The sequence below is a fragment of the Neofelis nebulosa genome, chromosome 6 (assembly GCF_028018385.1).
Source record: "Neofelis nebulosa isolate mNeoNeb1 chromosome 6, mNeoNeb1.pri, whole genome shotgun sequence".
Taxonomy (NCBI): domain Eukaryota; kingdom Metazoa; phylum Chordata; class Mammalia; order Carnivora; family Felidae; genus Neofelis; species Neofelis nebulosa.
The window spans coordinates 98,582,217-98,606,436 of NC_080787.1; the positions used below are offsets into that span (position 1 = coordinate 98,582,217).

The window sequence follows — 24,220 nt, forward strand, 5'->3', positions numbered from 1 at the left end:
AATTTAATTCCAATAAAAGTCCCAGCAAGTTATTTTGTGGATATCGATGAGTTGGTCCTTAAGTTCATGCGGAGAGGCAAAAAACCCAGAACGGCCAACACAATATTGAAGGCAAAGAACAAAGTTGGAGGCTGACACTACCTGACTTCAAGATTTACTGTAAATAATCGAAACAGTGTGGTACTGGCAAAAGGACAGATAAATCAATGGAACAGAGTAAAGAGCCCAGAAACAGACCTACATAAATACAGTCAACTGATCTTTGACAAAGGAGCCAAAGTAACACAATGGAGCAAAGATGGCCTTCTCTTTTTTTTTTTTTTTTTTTATTAAAAAAATTTTTTTTTTAATGTTTATTTATTTTTGAGACAGAGAGAGACAGAGCATGAATGGGGGAGGGTCAGAGAGAGAGAGGGAGACACAGAATCTGAAACAGGCTCCAGGCTCTGAGCTGTCAGCACAGAGCCCGACGTGGGGCTCAAACTCACGGACCGCGAGATCATGACCTGAGCCGAAGTCGGCCGCCCAACCGACTGAGCCACCCAGGCGCCCCAAAGATGGCCTCCTCAACATATGGTGCTGGAACAACTAGACATCTATGTGGAAAAAATGAATCCAGACACAGACCTCACACCCTTCACAAGAGAGAATTCAAGTTGGATCACAAATCTAAACATAAATGCAGAACTATAAAACCCCTAAAAGATAACATGGAAGAAAATCTAGATGACCTCTGGTTTGGCAAGGACTTTTTTAGATACTATGCCAAAGGTACCATCCATGAAAGAAAGAACCAATAAGCTGGATTTCATTAAAATAAAAAATTTCTACTCTGTAAAAGACGCTGTCAAGAGAGTAAGACATGTCACAGATGGGAGAAAATATCTGTGAAACACACATCTCGTAAAAGGACCATTACCCAAAATTTACACAGAACTCTTGAAACTCAAAAATAAGAAAAGAAACAATCCTATCAAAAAATGGGCCAAAGATCTTAACACAAACCTCACTAAAGAAGATATGCGAGGGCGCCTGGGTGGCTCAGTCAGTTAAGAATCCAACTTTGGCTCAGGACACAATCTAACAGTTTATGGGTTTGAGCCCCACGTCGGGCTCTGTGCTGACAGCTCAGAGCCTGGAACCTGCTTTGGATTCTGTGTCTCCCTCTCTCTCTGCCCCTTCCCCGCTTGCACATGGTCTCTCTCCCTCTCTCAAAAATAAACATTAAAAAAATTTAAAAAAAAAGAAGGTATGCAGATAGCAAAGAAGCCTATCAAAAGATGGTCCACATCATAGGTCACCAAGGAAATGCAAATTCACACAATAATATACAACTATACTCCACACGCCCCGACCCAGAACAGACAAAATCCATAACAAGAGCAACACCAAATGCTGGTGAGGATGCAGAAAAACAGGAACTCTGATTCATTGCTGGGGGAATGCAAACTAGTGCAGCCACTTTGGAAGACAGTTTCACAGTTTCTTACAAAACTAAACATATTCTTCCAATACAATCCAGCAATCACTCTTTGGTATTTACTCAAAGTATTTGAAAATTTATGTCCACACAAAACCTTCACACAGATGTTTATAGCAGCTTTATTCCAAACTTGGAAGGTACCAAGATACCCTTCAATAGGTGAATGGATAAATAAACTGTGCTACATTCAGACAGTGGAATACTATCCAGTGCTAAAAAGAAATTAATTATCAAGCTATGAAAAGACATGGAAGCAACTTAAATGCATATTACCAAGTGAAAGAAGCCAATCTAAAAAGGCTACATAGTGTATGATTCCAACTATGTGACATTCTGGACAAGGCAAAGCTATGGAGACAGTAGAAAGATTAGTGGTTGGGGTGCCTGGGCGGCTCACTCTGTGGGTGTCTGGCTCTTGATTTTGGCTCAGTCATGGTCTCATGGTCATGGGGTCGAGCCTGGCCTCGGGCTTTGTGCTGACAGCGCAGAGCCTGTTTGGGATTCTCTCTCTCTTCCTCTCTCTCTGCCCCTTCTCCGCTTGCTCACTTGCTCTCTCTCTCTCCCTCTCTCAAAATAAATACATAAACATTAAAAAAAGAAAGATGAGTGGTTGCCAGAGGCTAGTGGAGAGGGAGGTGAATAGGTGGAATACAGCATTATGAGGCCGGTAAAACTGACACTACAATGGTAGATAGATATCAAGTAGCATGCATATGATTAATCAATCACATTTTACATTTGTCTACACCTACGGAATATACAACATGAAGAGTGAGCTGTAATGTAAACCCTGGACTCTGGGAGAGTATGATGTGTCAATGGAGGCGCATCAATCTTACCTCGTCTGGAGAGGGATGTTGATAATAAGGGGAGGCTCTGCATGTGGGGACAGGGGAGGTACGGGAAATCTCTGCACTTCCTCCTCAGTTCTGCTGTGAACCTAAAAATGCTCTAGAAGGTAAAGACTTTTTTTTTTTCTTTTTAAGTTTTGGTTGGGCATCACTCTGGAAGTAATTCACACATATCTGCTGGCTTTGGAGGCTGTTGTGAGACTGAACTATTCTTTTTTTCATTATGAAAAGGCACCAAGCTTTCAGGACAATGAAAAAGGTAATACCATAATATAAAAGAAAGTTGTACAGAACTTGGTGACTTTCCATAGCTTTCCCAGGAAGCACATGGTCAGAATTGTTTAGCCTCATTGTAAGTCCCTCCATCACACAACCTGAGTGGCCGTTGAGGTCCTCGTGACAAGAGGGCAGCAAATTACAGCTGGCAAAAGATGGTACCTTTCTGAAATCAATCACAATAACTAATCTTCCCTATTTTTGCCACTGAAAGCTGAGCCTAAATAATAATTTTCATGTTTTTCACAAATAACATTGTTCTCTAACACGAAATGGCCAGTGAAATACTTTTTTGGTCTCCCCTGTAAAGACCAACCAAGACAACAGGAAAACACTACATGCCAGAGATGGTAAAGCATGAAGAAGGTGGTGTTAAAAGCTTATATCAGCAAGGTTCAAGGTACCTGGCCCTTTCTATCTGGGAAGATGAAGAGTAAAGGGGGAAAGAAAAGAGACTACTTGAGCACAATAGGATCTTTGTGCAAGTGAAAAGAAGAACAAAGGTATGTCCTGCAAGTTAACAAGGAGGAAAATGTCAGGATACATCAACCAGGTGACCCATAACTTCTGATCAGAGGAAGAGATACGATCACCACAGTAGGAAAATTTCATAATCACTCAACGTCATTAAATAAATTGGTTTTGTGGAAAACAAAAAAGATCCATCTTCTCCATGCCTCCTTGGGAGATGTAACACATCTGTAAAGGACTGATTGCAATAATGGCTCCGTTTGTCATGGGTCCTTATATCTGTTTCTCCACCCCCTTGAACAGGGGCTGCTGGCCCCATGACTTGCTTTGGCCAACAGAATGCAGCAACACGAGGCAGTGCCAGTAGCAAGCCTAGGCATCAAAGAGGCTTGTGCCTTTCGGCTCTCCCTCTTGGAATCCTGCTGAGCTGCCATGCAAACCAAGTGGCTAGCCTGCTGGAGGATGAGAGACCACATAGATCAGAACCCAGGCCCGGACACGGGAAACAGCCAAGCTGAGATCAGCCAACTGATCCACAGCAGAACATGGAAACATGACAGAACTCAGCTAATCCAGCAGAACTGCCTGGCCAACTCACAGGCTCACAAGCAAAACAAACAAACAAACAAACAAACAAACAAACAAACAAACAAACCCAAACATGGTTATTATTCTGAGCCAATAAGTTTTGGGGCAGTCTGTTAAACAACTGATACAACATCCTTTGAGGAAACTGGGTTCTACACCAAACAACTTCTATGTAGGGTTTAGCTTTTAAAGTCTTATGAAGTCACACTTCTATTTCACGAAAAAGGTGCTTCACCTGATACCTTAACTTACCATCACTTTTTCCATCCTGTTGGGGATATGAGTTGTAGAACATCCCCTTCCCATCATGGGTCCATGCCATACAGCTGAACTTGACTCTCTCAAGCACATCTGGAAGCTCTTTGGCACCATCAACTTTCATGAACTTGATCGTCACCCAGTCTGAGCCGCTGGCACTCAGACCATAGGCAAAATATTCACCATCTTCACTGAATGCATAGCCTATGGGACACAGGATAAATCCTCAGTGAACTTGGGGACACAACCCCTAGCCCTGCCCACTGCCCTCCGTGCTGTCTGACAACGTTCTCTGCCAGATGTGCAACAGAAGGAGCAGGAAACTTGCAGTGAGGAACCCAGAGGGCTGAGCCCAGGCCTTACAGGAATTCACCTCAGGAGCTTGGACAAGTGTCCGAACCTCTCTGGGTCTTAGTTTTTTTTAACCTGTAAAATGACATATTGGATTATATGACCACTAAGATACTTTCATTGTTTATATTTCTATAATTCAATAAGCAGTTCGGTTAAAAGCAGAGCTCATCTGAGACTTTCAACATATTTTATTTATACTCTAAAGAGGAAGGGGAAAAAGAATAAGGAAACTACTTTTAGAGTATCAACTGGATTATGACACGTAGCATGTAACAGAACTAAACGGAAGCCATTAAGTAATTTTTGGAATGGATTCCAAACTATTCGAAATCGCTCTTTACAAACTCATTTTCTAAGCATTGCTGGCACTCAAGGATTAACGTCCACACCATCTGACCAGCACAAGCCCAGGTAAATAAAGCCCAAGGGTTGCAATGAAGGCTCACACAGTGCATATTCCAAAAGTGACCGTGAAAAAGAAAGAAAAGCAACACCATTTATGAACTGTTATGCACGTCCAATTCTTTAAGTCCATGACAGAATGTTCTAATCACTACAGAATATGTGTTGAGAAATTTTATATGTTTATATCAGCTTTTATAAATATAAAGTGGGTATAGAGAGCATTTGTTGCCAGATACTGACACTAGAGATTTCCTCTTACAATGTTTGCTAAACTTTAGTAGGGGTTGAAAATTATCCTCAGAAACTCAACTATTTTCAGAACTGCCCTACTATTTGACATGGAATTTCTATTAGTGGTAAATAAGTTTAAAATTTCACAAAATCTCCTTATTAATCATTTATGATTCTTATGAAGTATGCAAGCTCATCTCTATATAAATACAGAGGAGAGTCTAGAAGGTGATGGAGAGAAAATACTTCTCACTCTATATAAATTATTTCTATATAATGAAATTTTTCAGGAAAAATTTAAATAATTGATTTGAAATGTATAAAAAAATCACATGCTATCAAAACACTCAGTATGTTTACCCACACTGTAACCTCCCTATAATATCATTTTCAGAAAACTTGAAGACTGAGGCCAGGTCCCATGTCTAATTTCCCTTTTCATCTATCAGGACCTGTATATGGCAGGCATTCCATTAAAATGTTACTGGAAAGAATTTTCAGAGACTCTCCTATAATGAAGTTCTTCTGGACTCCTACAATGAAGTTCTTCTACAAGACAGACTTTAGTTAAAATTAAATGATATCCTACACAGGATATGTTCTTACATACCAAACCAGTGTATTAACTTCATTTACAAGTGCAAGCTCAAATTCACGGGAGGATATTTTTGGTTAGCTGGCATCTTAGTTTCAATACTGATTACTTTCAACACGAGTTAGGTAAAGGACCATCATTTACATACACAGCTATTTAGGAAGAAGAGGGGAAGACCCATGAAGTGGCTGAGTGGCTCCACAGAAGGGTCTTCCCAAAGCGCTGCTACAACAGGGCCTTTTGATTCCCACCTAATCGATTACAGGACGACCGTGTTCCAATTGCTCAATTCCGCAGGCTGAACCCCCACCTGTGCTTTCTCTACAAAACAGAGGATGCTACAGCCAGGGAACTGCAGGGAACAGTCAGGGAAATGCTGAGCCAACTTCATTAAAATCTAGGATACCAACGAGAGATGATTCCCAGAGTATACAACTATTAAAGCATAGAACCAGAGAAGAACCAACTTCCTTCCTTATAACCAGTGCTCATGGCACAAACCAACAGTAATGGTTATGGACTGTGGTGGTTATCTTGGGGTGGAGTTATTGAGGAGACATGTGGTCACTACAGGCCAATCTTAATGATTTGGGTTTTAAACTTGCATCTTCAGGCAACAGGGTATCAACCGGTCTAATTTCTACAAGACTGTGTTTTTTGTTTTTTGTTTTACTTTTAATTCTAAAATACTGACAGCTAAAGTTTAAAACTCTGATCACTTCCTCCCCACCAAGGAAAGAGATCTTGTAAATATTCTTTCCTATTTTATATTTATAGTCGGAACATTTTTCGTAGAGCTTAAATTACTTACAGAAGATTTTTTTTCTAAACACAGATAGGTCTCAGGGATGTTAGAAGCAATGATGTTGGTACTTAAATATCTCAGAAGCCCTGGAAGCTAATTTGGGTCCAGTGTGAATTATTCTCCAGTTCTGCTTCATGCCACCAAAACACATGGCTACTCATGTATTCCAAAGATACTGTGCAAAAATTAGCTTTCCTGATACTGCATGTGCATCTGTTGCACAATATGGTCCATCCCGTCTGGTATTTCAGAGGTGAGGGGACTGCAGCAACGTCAGAGCCGTGAGTGAGGGCCCTGGGACTCCTGTGGGCTTGGCTGTGTAGCACTCACCTCGGAGAGCCACCGTGCCATCGTCAGAGAGTATGTTGGGGTCGAGGAACACTCTGGCTTCACCTTCTAAGGAATCCTGTACGTATAATACTCGCTGGTTCTGCAAACCTGTATTGTAAAAATAGAAATACCTGGGGGACAGAGATGGTCTTTATTTAGCGGTAGAGTTTTCCACTTGTGGGGTACAATCAAATACACACAAGCAAAAAGAAAAACAACACACAAGGGTTCAATTGCAAATGGGCTATGCCAGGGACATACGTGGGGACTAGGATGGAAGGTCCCACCACCTCCCTGTGCCTAGAGTTAGTTATCTGAATTGTTTTGAGTACTCAAATAATTTATCGTAATTCTGCATATTAACTAAATGGGAACAAATAAAGCCTGCTTCATTTGCTAAAATGAAAACTGATAATCAAAGAAAGCAGTAATTTTTTTTCTTTTCAATGGAAAAGAACACAGGTATTCTAAAATGAAATGCTGGATCCTGCCCTCGGCAAGCCGCTAGGGCAGGGGTGGACAAACCCTTTCTGTACTGGGCAAAACTGCAAATGTTTTAGGCTTTGTGTGCCATAGAGTCTCTGCTGCTGCTACTCAATTCTGTAGTTGTACAAAAGCAGCTATGGATAATATGTAAATGAATGGACAGGTCTGTGTGCCATTTCAATTTTATTTACAAAAACAAGCGGCGGCGGGGGGGGCAGGCATGTAGACAGTACTTTGCTGATGTGTGTGTGTGTGTGTGTGTGTGTGTGTGAAGGCGGCGGAGGGGGGTCTAAGAAATTCTCAATAAATTTATGATGATGGTTCCAGAGACTTAAAAAAAAGAACAAGAGAATATGTCTAAGTAGGTGTGAAAGGGAGAGGAACAAGAGAGGTGAATTAGTAATAGGTGCCGCCTCCTGGCCATTTCCATTCCTGGGTGAAAGACACCCATACAATAAAATCCTTTCTAGCAGTATAAGCCAAAGGGAATCTTAGAGGCAAACAAATCTCCACTGGTGTCTGCAAATCATCCTATCTCACCAATTACTAGCCATAAGACAACAATAACTTCCTATAATCTAGAATTTTTCCCTAGGAAGAATCTCTACCAAATTTCTTAATTATAATTTTAAGAATATGGACAACAGACCAAAAGTTTTTATTCCAATACTCAAGCACAGAAATGATTTGACTTGAGAGTGAATTAATTCCATCAATGGCAAGTTATTTAGAATTTGTATTTCAAGATTTAAAGAAAGCATTCAATTAGACAAGTAAAAAAAATAAAAGCAACCTCACATACCGTTTTCCTTTCTTGAAGTGGCAACTATACTTGGGATAATCATACAGTTCAGTCATTCTCTCTTTGTATAAACCTCTGATAGGACATTGTTCAAGAAATGGAACAGTAATCTTGTTCTGGGCCTCAACAAAAGCCTATAGAGAAAATTTAAATGGAAAAAGCAAGTCAGACATAAAATTTTCCATATGGAATTTTATCCACTGATATATATCCATGAAAGCATATTTTTCCCTCAATAAATGATAACTAGTCCTTTCATGGCACTAACTACATACTGTTAACTCATTTAGAACTCACAATTATCTTATGGAGAAGGCTCTGTTATCAGCCCAACTTTACAGAGGAGAAAACTGAGTCTCAGAGTAGATGAAAAGCTGCCTAACATCAGACAGCCAGGTAGGGGCAGAGTTTACTCTTGAATCTGTTCCCTTAACACAGTCTGCTGTACTAAGATCATGCAGTCAATCGACTACGTTCACACCCTGCCAAGGTGCCAGCCTTCCTAGTCAGTAGTCTGAGATCCCACAAACCATCAGAATTAAAGAAACATATACAAAGGTGCTATTTTACCAGTTTTGCTTTTGCCTATGCTGTCTTCCTAAGGCCTCCTACCTTGTCAACTTCAGAGAACCTTGTTAAAATTTGAAACTGAAGAATATTCTTTAAAAATTGGAGAATGGGTGGCATTAGATAAGAATATCAACAAAAACAGTTTGTAAGAAGGGCAAGAAATGGTCTGCAGGAAGTCAGGGGACCCTGGCAGCAAAGGCAGGGCAAGGGGCAGGTTTCATAACAGATCAACTATACCCAAGCCTACCCTGTTTGTAAGTAAGCAATTAGAAAGTTCTTCATACTATGAAAACTCAGACTCAGAATATTCACCTCTGGCTATTAGTAAGAAATGAAACAAGAATAAAATATATTAGCTCTAAATTCAGTTGAAGGTTCAATCTGATGTTTACAAACAGGTAAGTTCTCAGAGGAAAACTTCAGGAAATTAAGAACATAATATATTTTGAATGACAGATGAAAATGCGCTATCATTGGCCTCTACTTTTGGATGGATCATCAAGGTCCAAGGGCCCACCCTAACTCAAAATGGTCTTCAAATGGGATCTCCTACAATAGCCACCAACTGTGCTCTGGAAAACCATGATTCTGTGTTGAAAGAAAGCTGTTCTAAAATTCACTGATATTTATAATGTGCTTGAGAATATGAGAGAAAGAGTAGAAAGTAGGACTAAAATAATGAACAACCCTTTTTGCAAGATGATCCATTCAAGAAAAAAAAAAACTGTTATGGGGGTACCTGGGTGGCTCAGTCGGTTGAGTATCTGACTTGGCTCAGGTCATGATCTTGAAGTTCGTGAATTCAAGCCCCACCCTGGGCTCTCGGCTGTCAGCACAGAGCCTGCTCTGGATCTTCTGTCTCCCCCTCTCTGTCCCTCCCCTGCTCGCCCTCCCTCTCTCTCTCTCAAAAGTAAATAAACATTAAAAAAAAAAAACAAAAGCCTGTTATGGGTCACATTTCTTATTTCATTCAAACAGAAAATAAAATGTATTGAGTCCCAAAGAAATATAATGCCAAATGCTTATTGCCAAGGAACTGGCAATTCACCCTGGCCTGCCTTCCTACGGCACTTAAGCTAACGATAGTTTCTATACTTTTAAAGAGTCGGAAAACAAAAACAACCCAACAGAGGCCTATATGGCTCTCAACATCTGAAACATTTAATACATAGTCCTTTATAGAAGAAGTTTGCTGATTCCACTGCGCCTCATTAAAAAGAGTGTCAAAGAGGAAACGGGCTTTTATTTTGGTTACAATGTCAGTGTACAGCCGCAAAGCCACTCAGGGGCAGCACTGTGGAGATCACAAAATGTGTGCAACAGCATTACTGATTTCATGATGGAAAGAAACGCCTTGTCTACTTTACAGACACGGAAACTGAGGCATGCAGTATTGAAGTCACCTGGTCAAGGTGAACAGTGAGTTAGCAAGAGCACTCAAGCAGAATTACAGTTGACCCTTGAGCTACATGGGCTTGAGCCAGGCAGGTCCACTTATCTGTGGATTTTTTACAGTACTATAAATGTATTTTCTCTTCCTTATGACTTTCTCTGTAACATTTTCTTTCCTCTAGCTCACGATAGTATAAGAATACAGTACATAATACAAAAAACACACAAAATACATGTTAATTGACTGTTTATGTTATCAGTAAGGCTTCCAGTCGACAGTGGGCTATCGGTAAAGTTTGGGGGAGTCAAAAGTTATAAGGGAATTTTCGACCTCACGGGGGGTTGGCACCTCTATCTCCTACATTGTTCAAGGGCCACCTGTACTCTATTCCAGTCACAGTAGGAGAGGCTGAGGCCGGCTCCATGCCTGATTCCGGATGTGGGATGAGTAAGAGCAGACGCCCGGGGGAGAAAGGAAGCCAGGCCTCCTATGATTTTCCCCCCCGCCTGTGTTAGGTGGGGCTGGACAGGCACGTCAGGGTCCTGGAGCATCGGAAAGGACTTAAGAAAAACCTCATGTGCATCAGCACTGATCTTGGCCTTGTGGATGGAGAGGTGACAAGTCCAGGACAGCTCCCTGCCTTCGTGGCGCTAACACTGTACTGGGGGAGACAAAACACAAGCCAGAGGGTTACAGAGAATGGTTAGTCCGAAGGCCACACACAGGGTAATCATGAGCATCTGCAACCTGTGCTGGTCCTGAACTGTATGCCACCTGCCCTGCCCGGGATGAGGCCAGGACAGAGCCTGAGAGGGAGTGCTGTGAGCAATGTGACATCGCTGTGACATCTCTGCTATGTTTTACAAAAATATCAATCCATACCGGTTTGGAAATTTAAAAACCAGTCCTTCACCACAGAGCCTGGGAAGCACTGGGAAGGAGGAGGGAGGGTGGCCAAGGAGGCCCTTCTGAGGCGGTTCTGAATTAAGGTAGGCTAGGCGACAGGGAGCAGCCATGCAAAGACGGGAGAAGTGCTCCAGGCCAAGGAATGGCAAGTGTGGGACCCTGGGAGATGGGAGCTCCCAGGTGTGAAGGAGAGCAGGGAGGGCAGTGAGGCTGGGAATGAGTGACAGGGAGCAAAGACCCAGGTGGGAGCTGATCGTGCGGCACCTCATCACGCGGCACCTGGTGGCAGTTATGAAGTTTGAATCTTTATTCTAGGGGCAAGCAAGCTATGACTGGGAAAGGAGGTAGTTACAAAATCTGGCTTATCTTTTGAAACATCTATCCTTGCTTTGGATGAAGAATAAACTAGGGAAGCAAAATTGGAAGTCAGAAAGGTGGGCCAGTGGTCCAGGGAGAGCTGAGGCCAAGTGAAATGGCTGGTCTCCAGAAGAAGCGGGAACGACCACTGTGACAGGGTGCAGAGAAAAATGGGCACCGTGTACATTCGTGTGTGGATTCGATGGCTATTTCCCAGAAGGGCCTCATCAGACTGCTCTAGCTCCTCGGGGCTCCCACCCTGGGATCCCAGTGTGCTGAGGCTCTTGGCTGGCCCCTCTTCTTCCACTGGAGGGGCCTCTGAGGAGGGCACTGTGCAGGCTCTGTGTCCCTCACCCTTCTGGTTTTGTGTTTGTCTGAGGCTGATCGAGGCCCTATTCAGGCTCTAGTAGGACCAAGGTGGGCCCAAGACACACAGGTGTTCAGTTCCTTTGCTTTGGAAAGGTGGAACCGTCTTCTTCAACTGCTCCTCTATCTTGCATCACTTCTTTTAGACGTCTCGTGGTACAGACACAACTGCGGCAACCAAATCCATCTCACACTGAAGCAGACACTTTGGCTTTTCTCGTTTCAAATGTTCATAAGACTGTTATGCCAGGCATAATGCTACTAAATAATGATACAATTCTAGGACTATTACGACCAATTTTGTCACCCCACCCATCCACCGATGATAGTCAACCAATTACTCTAAATAGAGCAGTTTTTAAAGACTATGTCCTGGGGCGCCTGGGTGGCGCAGTCGGTTAAGCGTCCGACTTCAGCCAGGTCACGATCTCGCGGTCCGTGAGTTCGAGCCCCGCGTCGGGCTCTGGGCTGATGGCTCAGAGCCTGGAGCCTGTTTCCGATTCTGTGTCTCCCTCTCTCTCTGCCCCTCCCCCGTTCATGCTATGTCTCTCTCTGTCCCAAAAATAAATAAAAAACGTTGAAAAAAAAAATTAAAAAAAAAAAAAAAGACTATGTCCTTCCAAATCAAAGACCTACACGTAAAACCAAACAGGTCAAATGCCTCAAAGTCTCAAATTCTTTATAACTTGGGCAAATCCTTCTCATGCTCAAGACAGCAAATGTTCTATAAAGGGGCTTTGTGAAATTTAGGGTTCTACAGACTGTCAATATGATTTCTGGTATTTTAATCAGGAAACACCTTCTTGGTCACTTATGGATTTAACAGTTTGGCTTCTTGGTCTAGAAATTAGAACAAATTGGGGGAAAGGGAGAAAAGGGGCAAGAAGAGAAGAACAAAACTGGAGGACATCCATGATGATAAAGGAGCAGGGTGAGGAGAATTAGAATTCTCTTCGTTCCTCAAGAAGCTTTGGCATCCACAGTCGATTACAGAGTGTTGTCCAAGTGACTGGAATCTGAAAGCCCATTAATAACACCTGCAGCTGAGCCTCTGAAGACGATCAACAGTTTGGATTTTATAGCAATGAATGGATGTGAATGCACTGAATAGCTGTCCGGGACTAAGAAACTTGGCTTATACCTCCCACTTCCCTTGAAGATTAGAAAGCTCCACAGCAAGGCAATGTTTCAGTTATGCACACGGAGTAAATTCTAGAATGTGCTGCATGGCACTGTGCCTGTAGTTAACAATACTGTACTGTGCACACAAAACTCTGGTAGGAGCTCACCTTTTTTTTTTTTTTTTAAGTTTATTTATTTTTGACAGAGAGAGAGAGAGAGAGAGACAGAGCATGAGTGGAGGAGCGGTAGAAAGAGGGGGAGACACAGAATCTCAAGCAGGCTCTAGGCTCTGAGCTGTCAGCACAGAGCCTGACACAGGGCTCAAAATCACAGACCATGAGATCATGACCTGAGCCGGAGTCAGATGCTCAACCGACTGAGCCACCCAGGCGCCCCTGGTAGGAGCTCATCTTAAAGTCTCACCACCATGAAAGAAAAGGAAAGAAGAGCTACCTGGCAAAGGGTCACTCAGGTTGGGAGCTGGAGATTCCTTTACCCTGTCTTCAGAAAGAATTTCTTCAAGTTGTCCTCACATGCACTGTATTTTAATCCACAAAATACCTCACATCCTTTAATAAGCATAACTCATACATATATGAGTAAAAATGAAGCATACAGTTACTCACTAACTAGCTGTATATATATAAAACACCACAATTAACATAAGATTAAACAGATGAATCAGGGATAAAGGGAAATGCTACAAGAGAATAAAGGAGACACTATTTCCAGGATGAGGCAGGGGTGAGAGAGAGTGGGGCAGGCAGGTGTCAAGATGACCAAGAGGGAGTCTTAGGTAGGACATTAACTTGCACACGGCTATCAACCTCCACTCTTCCCAAATAAACAACAAAAACTAGGAATGGTGCTATCCATCGCCATCATTTGAGGAGTTTCTGCTGCAAATTATACACACAGACATATGCATGCGTGTATATGACCTGGTTAAAGCAACTTTCAGGGCCTTCTGAAGAAAACAGGTTGGTGTCAGAGGAAGGTCTGGCAGAACAACACGGTCCCAGCCACGAGGAGGCTGAGTGCTTCCTGGAGGCCAGAGGGAGATGCATATGTGGGTCCCCTCTCACTGCCGGGAGTATGGCAGAATTCAGATATGACTCTCCAAGTGCAGGGACACCCTTATAAAAAAGAAGGTAAGGGGCAGCAAAGATCTTCCATGAGGCTCCAGGACTCAGGGCCCAGAGATTTGGACAGTCACACAGCAAACTGAAGGCAGGTTATGCCAAACAGAAAATTAAACACAGATGCTTCAGGAAACAGGTCTAGAAATTGAGACTATAACGGAATGGAAATAATATATTTTATAAAATATGAGAAATATATACAAAGAGAGAGAGAGAAATGAGTATCCCATATTTTCCAGTACTCACTGAACATTTTTAAATAATTAGCAGTACCTCAGACAACAAAGGAAATCTTAAATTCCAAGAAAAAAAAGGGGATTCAGGTCACAGTAAAAGCACAATGCTACTTTCTTTTCCTGGCCCCACAAACCCATTACTTACTTATTCCCCGGGAGGAGAAAGAGTGAATTCAAGTGGTAAGAGCCCCAACTCCATGGGGCTTGTCTTTTAACATTAAAACCCCAGAGTGGGTGCACCTATTCTCTCTGGGACCGTCCGCCCTCAGGCAAGGAAGGCTCACACTGAGCTTCCAGCTGCATGTGATTAACAGTACAGGTGGGGCCTTCCAGAATCCCAGCCAGGTCTCTTTTCCACCTCCTATGCCCATCCCATATGGGCAAATCAGTTTGACCTTACAGTCAAGTCTTGTTCTCAAATGTAGTCACTACTAGGAAGTCCATTCAAAGCTGAAACTTGAACTCCATTTGGCTTGGTCCTTTGGGGCACATGCTACTAACCAGAAACCCGGCAAGGACAGACAGTAGTTCAAATCTAAACCTAATTAAAAACCTGATCATGAAGAAGTTAAATGCATACACATCCTCTCTTAAATAACTATTTTTTTTCAATAAGAGAATCCAAACAGCAACAATAATATTTAGAAAACAAGAAAAATAAGACTATTAAAGAGTTAAAATTCATGAGATGTGGCAAAACATTTGAAGGTGATATCTGTATCTTGGTACCCTTGAGAAGTCCTACTGATAGAGTGGGGGAACAGTGTGTGACTTCTATTGGCCATTTGAGCACCCCAACCCTCGATCCAGGGACTGATCCAGGGCCAGGAAGAACACCCATACAGGATGAGGCTTGCACTGGGTCCAAGGGCTTGTTCTGTGACTTATGCACACAGTGCTGGTGTCTGGGTGTGCCTTGTCCTGAAGGACAGCAATCACACTGTGACGGTTGAGGTATGTTGGCACAGGTGAGGTGCTCTGCATTCGAATAAACAAGCTGGGTCTGGAAAGTGACAGTTATGCTTTCAGGAAGTTTGTGTTTTACCCTCTCTCTCCATCAGATTTTACTGTTTTTGAGTACCAGTAGATTGCACCATCTGTCATATGACGTTACTGCTACCTCTGTCTGTATTCTAACTATGCTAACTCCTTTCTACATTCTTTATATAAGAAAACCCTATCGGATCGCCTGGGTGGTTCAGCTGCTTAAGCGTCCGACCTTGGCTCAGGTCATGATCTCACGGTTCGTGGGTTCAAGCCCTGTGACAGCTCAGAGCCTAGAGCCTGCTTCAGATTCTGTGTCTCCCTCTCTCTCTGCCCCTCCTTCACTCATGCTCTGTCTCTCTCTGTCTCTCAAAAATAAATAAATGTAAAAAAAACAAAAAAGTGAAAAAAACAAACAAAAAAACCCCTATCCATTTTTGTAAGCAGTCTTTCCATCCATTCTTCTCTATAGGCAAGTCAATAAAGGAGTCATGAACCCAGGCAAAGCAACCAGAATCCTTTTTCAGTGACAGGGATGCATACTGGCAGACAGAAGTTATCTTATCTTCTGGGATTTGGGACCATGAGGACTGAATAAAACTGAAAGAGACAAGGCCCATCTTTTCCTACCACATGGAAGAGGCTACTGGAAAACAAAACAATCAGAGAAAAGCCGATGACCTGAGAGACAAAGAGAAACAGGTTTCCAGAAATATCATGTGCACTCCTGGATCAGGCTGTGCCTAAAGGCTCTTACACCCTGGTCGCCAATTACAGCCACTTTGCTCCTTTTTTCACACGAGCTGGAATGACTTGGGTTTCAAGTACCACTAATCCGGCATCCTAACAGCTCTTCCAGGAGTCCCTCCATCTGCCGAGCAAGGTGAGGCTGGTAGAACATGAGCAGCCTAGGAAGAGGAGGAAATGACCCAAAGTTTGCCCAAGTCCTGGTGGGCGGAGCTGAAAAAGGTGTATCTACACGAATGGTGTCTTAGCAGCACATGAGAAAGTGAAATGAAACTAAACATTCAAATCAAAGTTTTAAAGTAACAAAAGAACATGAGAAGAAATTAATTAGAAAATTAAAAGAGTATAACTTCTAAGTCCTCGAATGGCTTCTTTTAAAAAAAAAATTAAAAAGGGAAAAAAAAACCTCAACCAAAGCTCTGGCTAAGCTAATCAAGGAAAGGGGAGAAATGTTGCAGAAACTCAGTATTAGAAATGATGAAGAAATATAGCCACGGACAGGGAGAGTAGAGTTGGGGACGTGAGAGATATTACACTAACCCCATGCTGGTATATTTTAGAATCTCAATGATGTGGGCAATGTTCTAGGAAATACAAAGGATAAAAATCGATCCAAAAAGAAAGAAAGATCTGAACAGGGCAATAACCATGAAAGAAAGTGGAGGAAAAGAGCCTAAGAATTAATTGCAACAAAAGAATTTGTCCCACAAATTATCAAGCAGATAATTTCCATGCTATTTAAAGTGCTCTACAATAAATGCAGTGGCAAACATTTATCAAGCACTTACTTGTGTCCACCATTTTGCTGCATGGTTCAAAATTATCACTTAATTTTCACCACAACCATACAGAGTAGTTTGCTCCAAATTATAAATCAGAAAATTGAAGTTTGGAGTGGTTAAAAAATATGACCAACATCACATCTGATGAAATTGTGGTGTAAAGATTCAAACCTGCCTTTCTACCTCCGAAGCTGCTCATTAAGTGATCCTACCCACTGCCTTCCCATGAACATGCAGGTTCCAAGATCTCTAAGGGTTCCCATTAGTTGTTGGGGGGAACAGGGTAGAAAGAAAATCCTAGTAGGGAGACAAGTCAGGAAGCTACTGAATGTCTAGCACAACGGCAATGCATGCCTGAACCAGAGCAGTGTCAGTAGGAATTTAAAAAAAAAGAAAGAAAGAAAGAAAGAAAGAAAGAAAGAAAGAAAGAAAGAAAGAAAGAAAAAGAAAAAGGAGAAAGGCATGAGATTCTATAGAGGTAGAACTGGAATTCCTAAAAATCACGTGTATGATTAAACAGACAGCTGACAGAAATGGTCAGTGCCGTAAAATACTACGTAGGAGAGTCCCTCAAGTCTTTATTCTAACACTTGCCTTGATATCGCCCAATGAAAACGTCAGAACCACAAACACTGTCCCTCCAATTTATAAAGATGCTATAAACAAGTGAGGCATCGACTAGGACTTTGACTCCTTGAAAGTGGTGTTACTATCAAAGGTGTTAGCACCTTTCTCTAACCATGTCTAAGCATTCTCTAGGGCAGTTTTCCCAAGCTTTCTGGACCTTAAGAATTATCTGGGAGACAGAGATTTCTACTGAAATCAGATGCTCCAGAATTACAGTTTGGAGACCTATATTTTACTAAGTGCCCAACGAAGGTGGTTTTTATGACTAAGTGCTTTGTTCCCTGGAAATGGCAGCATGGGGTGGTGAGTGGATTTTAGACAGCTAAGTTTGGGGGCAGTGGGGAAGAGAGGCCAGGAGAAGTCAGTTATCTCAGTTCTTCAGTTGTTAGCTCTTTACCAATGGTTTTCCCAAACATATCTGAGACCAGCATTTCTCATAGGAACACCATGATGATTAAAAACCAAAGTCAAATAACTGCCCACAGGCAAGATGCCACTATTAAATGTATTCAAGCACGTTAAGCATTTTGTCAGTGGTCTGGGGTCTGCTTTTCTAAAATGAGACTCAGGATGGTGTCTGAGCCTCTTTTCAGCACAGAACTCTAGCAGCTCAAAGGTTAAGTGGCTTGCACACCCCCAATCGCTGGTTCTCCTGTGCTAACACGTAAATTCCATGCCGGCAGGGGCCACATCTGTCTGGCTTTTGACAGTGTCTGTTCCTCCTCCCAGTTTGATCTAATGCTTGCCACAGTGGACACACAGGTAAGCTTGGATAGGAGAGGAAAGACAGGGAACAGGGAAGGGAACGAACACATACGGAGAAGGGAGAGAGGATGAAGCCAGCAGACCTGTGGCATTTCGGGTAGCCGGCATCCATTCTCCCTTTCCAGTGTCCTCCCTTCTTAGCAGACAGTAATTCCAGGTAGCTTCCTGACGGTACAAAAGCCAAAGAGGGTCCCTGGGGCTTCTACCAAATTTCCCATAACCACAGTTCGGCCAAGGAGTGAGCACACATTTGGAGTTTGGCCAATCAAAACTCCCTCTCCTGGGAGAGTCACTAAACAAGGGACAGGCAGTTGAAAAAGTGAAGATCATTTATGCCATTAGCAGTGCTGGGTGAAAATTGGAATTTCTGCACTAGAACTATCTGGTTCCTGTCTGTGCCAAGCCTAGCCCTTCAGTCTACCCCAGGAGCTGGGCTCATCCTTGCCATAAATTCCCTATTTGCTAAAGCTGGCCAGAATCCATTTCTGCTGCTTGCATCAAAACCCTGGTTACACAGGTGCCTGGGTGGCTCAGTCGGTTAAGTGTCCGACTCTTGATTTCGGCTCAGGTCATGATCTCACAGTTCGTGGGTTCGAGCCCCACATAGGGCTCTACACGGACAGTATGGAGCCTGATTGGCATTCTGTTTTTCTCTTTCTCTCTCTCTCTGCCCCTCCCTAGCTCATGTGCATGCTCTCTCTCAAAATAAATAAACAAACCCTGGTTATAGAAGGCATGAGAGAAGAGAAAAAAAGGCAGCAGCACTTAGAAAAGAAGATGGTCCAGTACCAGCAACTTCCTCATACTTTTGATGATTATCCCATCCATACATCAAAAGGAAGTTGTTTCCCTAATTACATATTTCCACTGTGGATTTATAAGAAGTGTATTTACAAACTACAATAAGGAAAAACATTTCCAAAGGAGGTGATGAGTGAGATATTTAGGAACCTGAGATAATATGTGGTAACATATTTACCTAAAGCGCCTCCTGTTTCCAGTCAAGAAGGACAGCACAGTAGTAATTCCCAATCCAGGTCCTACATGGAACAGTAATGAATGGGTGGACGAGTGTTTCACAGGCCAGCTTTGCCAAGGGCGTTCACAAGGCCCCAGTTAAAAGAGGTACTACCAGATAGTTTGAAGGTAATCTCTGCCCTAGTTTAATCATCACGCTTTAGAACACGGGAACCTCACTTAGAAGTCACAGTCCCATGGAAAAATACCAACGCACGGAGCGCGAGCCTCTTTATCTTAAACACCTAGGATTCGAAAGGAAAATCCTTCTTAGTTTTCTGGATGAAAATAGAAGAGTCTTTGAAGTTGGACATTCTGACTAAGCAGCTGGAGCACCAGCGTCTGAAGGTCTATATCCCGCTACGGTTACGCAGCAGTGCCCCAAGCTACACCATCTTTGTGCAGACCTCTGCCGGGTACGGAAAATGAATTCTTCTGTGCATTTTCTGAGGTGAAGGTCAGTAAAACCTTGGAAGTGATTTCAATAATACTCATTTTATGGGCGAATAAAATGAATCCAGGCTAGGTAGCCTGCCATGGTCATAGAACAAGAAAATGGAAGGACAAGGGCTCTGATTTGTGTGTTCTGCCTTCCAGTCCCATTTGGCAAATATTCTCTGCCTCCACACTGCTTCCCAACAGAAGTAATATGAGGAGTGCCTGCAAGTGCACAGGATGAAGAACTATCCACGAAAAGGATATTCAGTGTGTCCTAAAGTCTTCAAAGAACATCATAAACCCAAGCCAATTAATTTCCAGAACTTCATCTGCTGTCTTTTGGCTCAGAGACTAGCCCTTCAAGCACTGGAAGTCCTGGGAGCAACCTTCAACTCTGTTGGCTCTGCAGCCTGACAGCGCGGTGGCCTGCTGTAGAAATGCAACTGGACAAATGAACTCTGCTCACCCAGCTCCAAGCTACTTCTTCTACAGGTTGGCTCTGGTTCCATGCTAGGGAAAGCCCAGTGTCCAGGGAGATCTGGGCCAGACTGGTACCGGAACAGAGCAGAAACTCCTCACACTACATATGTTTAGGGTTAACCTTTAACAATGAAAACAAAAGCTAGCAAACGAACAAGAAAACAGACCTCACAATAGGCAGAAAGGATGCCTGAAAGCAGGTGCTGACCTCCGTAAACTTTGTTCTCTACTGACCTCTGTGACATTAAAATACCTACACTGAAACCCTATGCTGCTTCAATATCCTAGAGATGATCAGAAGTCATTTAAGATTTAAATCTTCCCTGCCAGAGAAGGAAACAGTGTAAGTACAGGGGAAGGGAAAGGTAACGTGTCCAGGTTTCTTACTCTGAAAGAATGAAGGACCCCTGCTCTCCTCCCTACGTTTCTCAGCCTCTTATCAGCAGGTGTAATGAGCTATCTCCAACTATTCAGCCCAATGGGAGAATGGGAAGGGAGAGCAAATAATGCCCTAGAGAAGACCTATGTTGTGTATTCCTTTGATCTTCTCTGACACAGATGGCAATTTTATTTTATCAGGAGGAATGAACATAAACTAAAACAACTGTTTTGTTTTGTTGTTGCTGGTTCTCACTAACGTTCTTCTCTCGTGAGATCCACCAAGGAAACAGAGCTGTTTGCTGTGGCTCTCATTTTGCCTAGGGCCACTCTCAGGGAGAAAACAAAATTAGTCCTTAGGTATATGCAGATCATATTCTACACTTAGCTACTGCTGTACCAAAGTCCCAGGACAGAGTTTCTGTGAAAGGCAGATTTGACAGTTAGTTACAATTAAGAGGGCTATCCCTTGAAAGGTATAAATCCCTCCATTCTCTGTATCTCCCCTTCAGTAACTCAGTAACAACTCCTGGCATATGCAACTAAGAAGTTGGAGCCACAAAACGTGGAGTAAGACGGAGAGCCTCCTGAAGAGCCTACAAGGACACTGCTTCCGTCTAGACCTTGGGGCTGCAAAACCAAGCCCGATGATGTAGAAAGAGGAATTTATCACACTATCAGGAAGGGGAGCAAACAGGGTAGAATGACTGCACCGCAGTGAGCGGAGAGGCCAAGACAAATACTCGTTTAGTAGTGTCACAGTGACCTCAAAGTGAGACTGCCATCTCAGCTGTGAGAGCAATGGAAGCAGAGTCTGGGGACTTGGGAGTCAACGCAGGGCCAAATGGCAGAGCAGTCTGCTGGACAGGACAGATGCAAGTCTCCACCACTCCCCCGAACATGTGGTGCACGTGCACAGTGAAGAACATAGGGTTGGGAAGTTTCTGCATTTGAGGAGGTTGGTCTATGTTGATAGGCAATATTACCGGGTATGGTGACAAAGGAAGAGGGTCAGCTATGTCACGGGGCGTGTGGAGTGACTCCTGGACAGAGGAAGAGAGGGAGATGGCACATGATAAAATCTGAAATAACAACTGACCAGGGCACCAACGAAGAGGAAGAAAGAGGTTGAGAAAAGCTACACAGAGGGTGGGGCTTGGGGTTTGTTTCTTGTTTCTAGGAGGGAAATCTAGAAAGTTAAAGATGAGGATGTCAATCACATGCACGTTAACGTCAGTGGATGGAAGACAGGGGAGCAGAGCCTCGTTATTAGATTGAAGGCTCAAGTTGACCTCAGCGTCAAAAACGGGCCTGCAGGAAGACTGCTCCAAAGTGCCTCCTACGATCTGCAAAGGACACGGTGGAAATGCCTGTTGAAAGGAGAGTAGGAGCTAACTGCCTGTTGGGCCTGCCTATTTAGTCTCCAAATCATTTTTAATGACTGCAAACCTCCCTCTCTAGCTCTTCATGCTGAAAACTTCCAAGGTCACCCGGGTGTTCCACTTACACCAGTGAGATTTCACTATGGTTCAGATGCTTCAAGAGTCATACTTAGCTCTCTAAAGTGCTTTTAACCCAGAACTTTCCCTTTATCTGATTTTTGTTGTTTAGTTTCTATCCCTATATAGATTCTCCTACAATCATTTTACAAAGGTCGTTTTTAATGTTGTAACCATTTGGAGCACTGCAATTTTTATCCTCGCACTTAATATTCTACCACAAGCACTTTTTCATGTTAGCATGCAATCTTTATAGCCCAACATTTTAACAGATGCACCTATTACTTCATTGAACAGATTCAACATATTCTACTTAAACACTACACTATTGTTGGAAAATTTTCACTGTCAGAAATAATGCCCTGGGGCGCCCGGATGGCTCAGTTGGTTAAGCATGCGACTCTTGGTTTCGGCTGAGCTCATGATCTCACATTTCATGGGTTTGAGCCCCACATCAAGTTCTGTGCTGACAATGCAGAGCCTACTTGGGATTCTCTCTCTCTCTCCCCCTTTCTCTCTGCCCTTCCCCTGCTTGTTCCCCCCCTCAAAAATAAATATACTTAAAATTTTTTAATTAAAAAAAAAGATATAACACTCCAAACTGAGCCTTTGAGAAATCTCTGTATTTTCAAAGTGGCATTATTACTTTCCCAGTAGGCACGAAATCTCTTTCTCATTCCCAAGTGTTTGCTTTTTGTTGCTCTCAGATGGGTTAATTTCTCATTACTGATGGTACATATAAGAGCTGACAGTTTTGTATTTCTTTTGCACATACTATTTTATACATAATCACTTTATGGAATCATTAATTCTGGTAAGTTTTCATTTGTTTCCCTTAGGCTTCCTAGATACATGATCATATAATCTACAATTCATGATTTTTACTTTCTTCTCTCCAAATTTTGGTTCATGTTTTATTGTACTGATCAAAGCTTTGTGAACATATAAGAATTGTAGTAACAGAGACATTTAGCCTAGTATTTAAGGTACTGTTTTGAATGAGATGTCACCTTGATAAAGCACTGTAATTCCAACTGTACTTTTAGATTTTAATTTTTTAAAGTTTACTTATTTATTTTGAGAGAGTGAGTGAGCAAGAACAGGGGAGACACAGAGAGACAGGAGAGGGAGAGAATCCCAAGCAGACTCCGCGTGTTGTCAGTGCGGAGCCTAATGTGGGGCTCAAACCCACAAACCATGAGATCATAACCTGAGCTGAAACCAAGAGCCGGACGCTTAACCGACTAAGCCACTCAGGCATCCCTTTAATTTCTTTTTAATATTAATTAGGATAATTATATAGCTTTATTTAATCTATTTCTATATTAAACTCTTCTTTAATTCCTGTGATAAATTCAACTTTCTTTTAAATCTACTAACATTCATTTATATTCTTTATACTCACAAGAAAGGTTGGTCTTTACATCTTCATTGTCCCACACAGGAACCACTAGCCACATGTGGCTATTGAGCCCCTGAAGTGTGGCTGCTGTGAACTGATACATGCTAGGGGTGTAAAATAGTCACTATATTTCAGAAACTTAGTTGCAAAAAAGAGGAACATATTTTAATAGTATTTTATATTGATTACCTGTTGAGATATTAATATTTTGAAAATACTAATTAAATATAGTACTATAAAATAATTCCATTTGTTTCTTTGTACTTCTTAAAATGTGGGTACTTGAAAAGTTTGAGTTATACATGTAGCTGGTATGTATCTACTGGGTAGGACTGGTCTGTACAAAGTATCTCAAGTTTCCATATCAAGGTTGGATTTGCTTCAGAGAGTCAAGTGAGTTGTTGTATAGGATCTTTTACAATCTGGAGCATTTCCTATAAAATAGGATTATATGGGCCTTGACAGCTTTAAGGGATTCATCTAGATTCAACAACCTCCTACTTTTAAGTTACAAGTCTGCTCTGATATTCTTTTATAAGGGATAAAGCCTTAAATGCCAGTCACTGTCAGGAATGGATAACCCATATTACACACTAGATTAAATCAAAGACCTCCTGATAGCATTTCAGAATTTAGTATAAAAGAGCTACAAATGTTCTTCACTTCCTGACTGGTTTTTCTTTGTTTTGGAGGCTATGTGAAGATATTCCTCTTTACATCAAGGTGTGACTAATACACCTTTGTGTACATGTGTCTAACCATGAGCAGGAAATATACGCACTGCTCTTCTCCTTAGAAAAACACATTAGAAAAAAATAACTCCTCAGAAACCAGATGATATTACTAGCCTTGGTCATTAACGAACCTGTCTGGAAAGGAGGGAGATGGGTGTGTGGGAAGACTGCAGGGAAGAGGCAAAGGTTCAAAGCCACTCTGACACCCGAGGGCAGCTGTCCGCACAGGTCAGTGTGGGCACAGCGGCCACAGCCCATGGTCCCCGCGGGAGGATGGCCAAGTCCCACGGCAAGCAGTGACATGAATATATTCCCCCCAAAGCTATTACACCCAGAGTCT

The 24,220-nt window shown here is 42.4% G+C and overlaps 1 protein-coding gene across 1 annotated transcript in view; it reads right to left on the reverse strand.

Annotated features, from left to right (window-relative positions):
* PREP (prolyl endopeptidase) overlaps positions 1-24,220 on the reverse strand; it is a 120,196-nt gene that overhangs the window by 87,375 nt on the left and 8,601 nt on the right. Inside the window, exons 3-5 of the mRNA XM_058734835.1 lie at positions 7,936-8,069; positions 6,648-6,778; positions 3,922-4,131 (exon numbers count right to left, since the gene is read on the reverse strand). Coding sequence (XP_058590818.1) covers positions 3,922-4,131; positions 6,648-6,778; positions 7,936-8,069 — 475 coding nt within the window. The remainder of the gene's footprint in view (positions 1-3,921; positions 4,132-6,647; positions 6,779-7,935; positions 8,070-24,220) is intronic.